We start from the raw sequence: 4,420 nt of genomic DNA on the forward strand, positions 1-4,420 counted from the left end.
AAAAATTGGAATTAGAATCCAAAAAGTTGTCTTATTTTTTATTGATTTTTTTTACATCAAATTTTCTAATTTGATTGAATTATTTGTATTAAATCGAATAAGTATATTTGATGTAACAAAAAAAAATCAATGAAAACTAAGACAACTTTTTTTCTTCTTATTACCATTATCCCCAGTTTTATCCCTTTTTTATATTTCATTTGAAATTCCACGCAAACTGTTATTTCAATCTGTATTAAATTCAATTCTATTCTATTCTATTACTCATATTATCATGTGACAGTACCCCCGTATGGATCTCCTCGACAGAGCTCAAGTACTCCTTGACTGTGACATTTGTAAAGAAGATTCCACACAGAGTCATTGTGAACTTTGTCAGCTTAACCTTTGTAAGGCCTGTGTAGGGGAGCATCTCTCTGATTCATCCAAAAGACACAATGTTGTGCCGTACAAACACAGAAATGTTGCAACCAACTTGCCATGTCAAAAACATAGCCATAAAAACTGTGAAGTTTATTGTGAGAAATGTGATTTTAATGTCTGTTCCATCTGTCTCTCCTCTGGTGAACATAAAGGTCATGATTTGACAGATGCATTAGATAAACTAATCTCAAAAACAACGGATTTAAAGAAAAGGTTAGCGGAACTAGAGAAAACAATTTACCCTGCATATGAAAGAATTAAATTAGATCTCAACAATGAAAAGGAAACCTTAGAAAAACATTATAAGGAACTGCACTCAACTGTCATCAAACAAGAAGAAGACTGGCATAGAAAAATTAACATCATTGTCAACAAACGGAAATCTGAAATTGATGAAATGAAAAACTAAACACATGACTGTTCTAAATGAACAGGAAAACAAAATAAAACAGATCACTTCAGATGTTAAGCAGTGCATAATGGAACTGAAAAAAATACTAATTCAAATGATATTCCCATGATATCCACATACGAATCTAGGAATGATGAATTTAGAAGATTACCTCCTAAAGTCAATGTTTCATTACCAAGTCTTTCTCTTCATCAGATCAACACAGAACAGCTCCATCAAATGTTTGGTTCTCTGTCAGAATTATCCATTACAAAAGGTGAACATTGCTGTACAATTGATGCTACTCAAGAAGCTGAAGTTTGTCCGTCTGTCAAACAACTTCTGGATAAACAAGAACTCATCATCACCATAGATACTGGGTATAAGGAATTGTTTAATGTAATCTGTCTTAATGATGAAGAAATCTGGACCAGTGGGAAAGACAAAATCATGAAACTCTACAACCTCCAGGGCAAACTACTGAAGTCAATCCAAACCAAGTCTGGAAACGATCCGTGTAACATAGCAGTGTCAAGGAGTGGGAATCTCATTTATACTGACTTTAAAACAAAATCCATTTTCAAAGTAAGGAGTCATCAGATTCTGGAAGAAATTCGATTGCAGAACTGGATACCTTGCTCTGTCTGTACTTCTTGCACCGGTGACGTAATAGTTATCATGGACAGTGAAGATAAACAATCAAAAGTCGTCCGTTATTCTGACTTCACGGAGAAACAAACCATTCAGCTTGATGATAAAAATGAGCCTTTGTTTTTATCAGGTACCCCCAAGTACATCACTGTAAATAAAAACCTGGATATCTGTGTGGCTGACTCTGGTGCCTACGCAGTTGTGGTTGTTAATAAAGTTGGAAAACTCCGATTTAGATACACTGCTTGTAACCAAGCCTCCAATACCAGGAAATATTTATATTCACGTGGAATCATCACAGACAGCCAGAATAATATTCTGATTGCAGACAGTTTCAACGACAATATTCATATCCTGAATCAAGACTCAAATAGTTCCTTCGTTTCATTAAAAATTGTGATCTAGTATTCATTGGGTTTATGTGTAGATGCCAGAGAAAACCTCTTTGTGGCTGAGTGGCAAAGTAGTAAAGTGAAGAAAATAAAATACATAGGACAAGAATAGAGAGAATTAATTTGTAAGGAAAAATAGTAATATGAAGGAATCTGAAAGGAATATGAAAGATGATAAAACACATGTTGTCATGAGGTCGTCTGTTTAATATTTAAAAAGATATTTTTAAGTTTACTTAACTTTGATGTAAATTAAAGAGTTTCGTTTTATCACATCGCTGAAGGCAAGGAAGATTTCTCTTGTTTTTCTAAGATAGCAAACATGTATATGCACAAGACAAATTCATTTAAATTATTTTTTCACTACATTTCATCCTTTCTGGACGTTTTATTTTCTTATTTATAGGTTGTAATATATATTTCGTAGCATAACATAACGAGTATGATTTTGATTGGCCGATTAAATCTAGACGCATTCTAATTGCTTTTCCGACGTTTACTCTTCAAGTTCCTGGATATTATAGCATGACTTGTATCTGCTGTTTATGATTGTAAATGCATGTATCTATGATATTTTTTTTTTGTTCTTTTGTCTTCAGATTTTACCATTTTCCATTGAATACTTCCTAGCCCTCTACATGTCATAGATCCAGCATTACAATATGTTTTGTTCACCTGCACATGTCAAAGAAAAATAAAATATTTTTAAGGTGATGTATATGATTGTATAGTCATCTACTTCCTTAACATACCTGCAAAGATAAAAGAAAGCATCACTATCTAACTAAACTGTTAAATGCACTTGACTATGAAATGGATGTGCAAAATATACAAAGAACAAGGTTCACTTTTGCCTCATTTGGCCCTGTGAGAATTTCGAAAAACTGAAACAGCATTGTTTTAGTTCACAATGCATTAAATATCACTAAGATCTTTGGTGATTGCTTATCTATGAAAAAATATTCTGGCTAGTCAATGCATTATGACCTCACGAAGTGCGTCAATTTCCCCATATTCTGGAAAAGTCTACAAAAACGGCCAATTTTTAAAGCTATTTTTCGATATTTAATATACATCGCAACCTCTGATCTAGGATATGCAAGTAGTAAATGATAGAACTGTTTCTGAGGATTTGGACAAATTTTACTTTTTAGATCAGAGAGTGCGCTCATATTATTTTTCTTCACTGAAAGTACTCAATTATGCCTGTTTTCCTAAAAATTCAAGAACATTGCAATTTCATAAAGCCAGTTCTCCTAGACCTGGACTTTTAGAAGAAATTTTTTAGAAGGATATGAAAGCACCAAGTCTCTATTTCAATTTATATTCAAATATAAAATCAAAATATTGATCAATAAATTGGTATTCTACAGGGGCCATTTTAAGCATAAAGTGAACCGACTTCTTTGAATATAATAATCGATAATATTAACAAACAATTTAATGTGAACATTATCAATATAAATCATTTAATATTTCTATAAAATAATTAATTCTAATTGGATTACTTTTTTATTGAAAAATTTGTCCGTTATGTTCCTGATTTACGTGTTAGACTTTTCCAAAATTTTACAGACAGGTGATATGTATTGACGGTATATGATTGATTGATTGTAAATATTGTTTAACTCCTCTTGAGAATTTTTCACTCATATGGAGACGTCACCATATGCAGGTGAAGGGCTTCAAATTTTGACCTATACTGGGCACTCAGGGCCATTGAGCAGTGAGGTTCTTTATCATGCCAGCGCCTACCGTGACATGGGACCTACATTTTAAGGTCATATCCAAAAGACCCATGACTTTTCTTCTAGTTCCCAGTGCTTGGCGAGGGAACAGTCACTACCTTTGTTTACATCTTAGGTATGACGCGGCGCCGAAAACGAGAAACGAACCCGGGCCTCACGATCACGAAGCAAACGCCCTACCACTAGGCTACCGTGACCTGTATATTGACGGTATAAAATTCAGATGAAGATATTTGCTAATTGAATCAACATTTTTGCAAATTGAAAAGTTTTAGATATATTTGTATAACTTCCATTCATATTTATGAGTCTTAAGATATCAGTTTACCGTTAAAAAAATCTATATATGCAAAGAAAACGTAAACGGAAATTATTTACCAATGAAATGCGCGCAGTAGATGGGATAAAATATTTTTATTTTCTTTATTCCTTTTATCATATTATACTTTTTGATATGAATAATACAAAATTGTAAGCATGAAAATAATCTTCCTAGTAAATAAACAAGGTGCACAAATCATTTGTTTGACTTTTAATACTGATAGTATTTTTCTACTATCATTTCCAAATTGAGAAACCATCTGGAAATTTGACAAACAAAACTAAAACATTTAAATTATTTAAATGTATGATTGAAGTTTTCTGTTATTTTTAATTACAGAGTCCAATAAATGTTTGACCCAAACCCCAGCAATGGACCCCGATTACAGTGCCCAAGACATTCCCGTCTTTGACCTGTGTCAAACCGCTGAATTACAGAGTCATTGTGAACTTTGTCAGATTATTCTGTGTAAGGCCTGTGTAGGGTAGTATCT

At 33.0% G+C, this 4,420-nt stretch overlaps 2 protein-coding genes across 2 annotated transcripts; both read left to right on the forward strand.

Moving 5' to 3' along the window:
* Positions 1-292: 292 nt before the first annotated feature.
* Positions 293-832, forward strand: LOC134280793 (E3 ubiquitin-protein ligase TRIM45-like). Its single transcript, XM_062763249.1, has one exon. It carries the CDS (start codon positions 293-295, stop codon positions 830-832), a length of 540 nt encoding a protein of 179 aa, XP_062619233.1.
* A 108-nt stretch (positions 833-940) lies between these two features.
* LOC134280794 (uncharacterized) lies at positions 941-1,870 on the forward strand. Its single transcript, XM_062763250.1, has one exon. The coding sequence runs from the start codon at positions 941-943 to the stop codon at positions 1,868-1,870; it is 930 nt and encodes a 309-aa protein (XP_062619234.1).
* Positions 1,871-4,420: the final 2,550 nt, after the last annotated feature.

This window comes from Saccostrea cucullata, unplaced genomic scaffold (assembly GCF_032062105.1).
Source record: "Saccostrea cucullata isolate Sc308-1 unplaced genomic scaffold, CSIRO_AGI_Scuc_v1 ctg8758, whole genome shotgun sequence".
NCBI classification, from domain to species: Eukaryota; Metazoa; Mollusca; class Bivalvia; order Ostreida; family Ostreidae; genus Saccostrea; species Saccostrea cuccullata.

Bases quoted from the DNA above. Each gene is read 5' to 3' on its own strand.
- LOC134280793 (XM_062763249.1), top strand. From the start codon at position 293: ATGGATCTCCTCGACAGAGCTCAAGTACTCCTTGACTGTGACATTTGT.
- LOC134280794 (XM_062763250.1), top strand. From the start codon at position 941: ATGATATCCACATACGAATCTAGGAATGATGAATTTAGAAGATTACCT.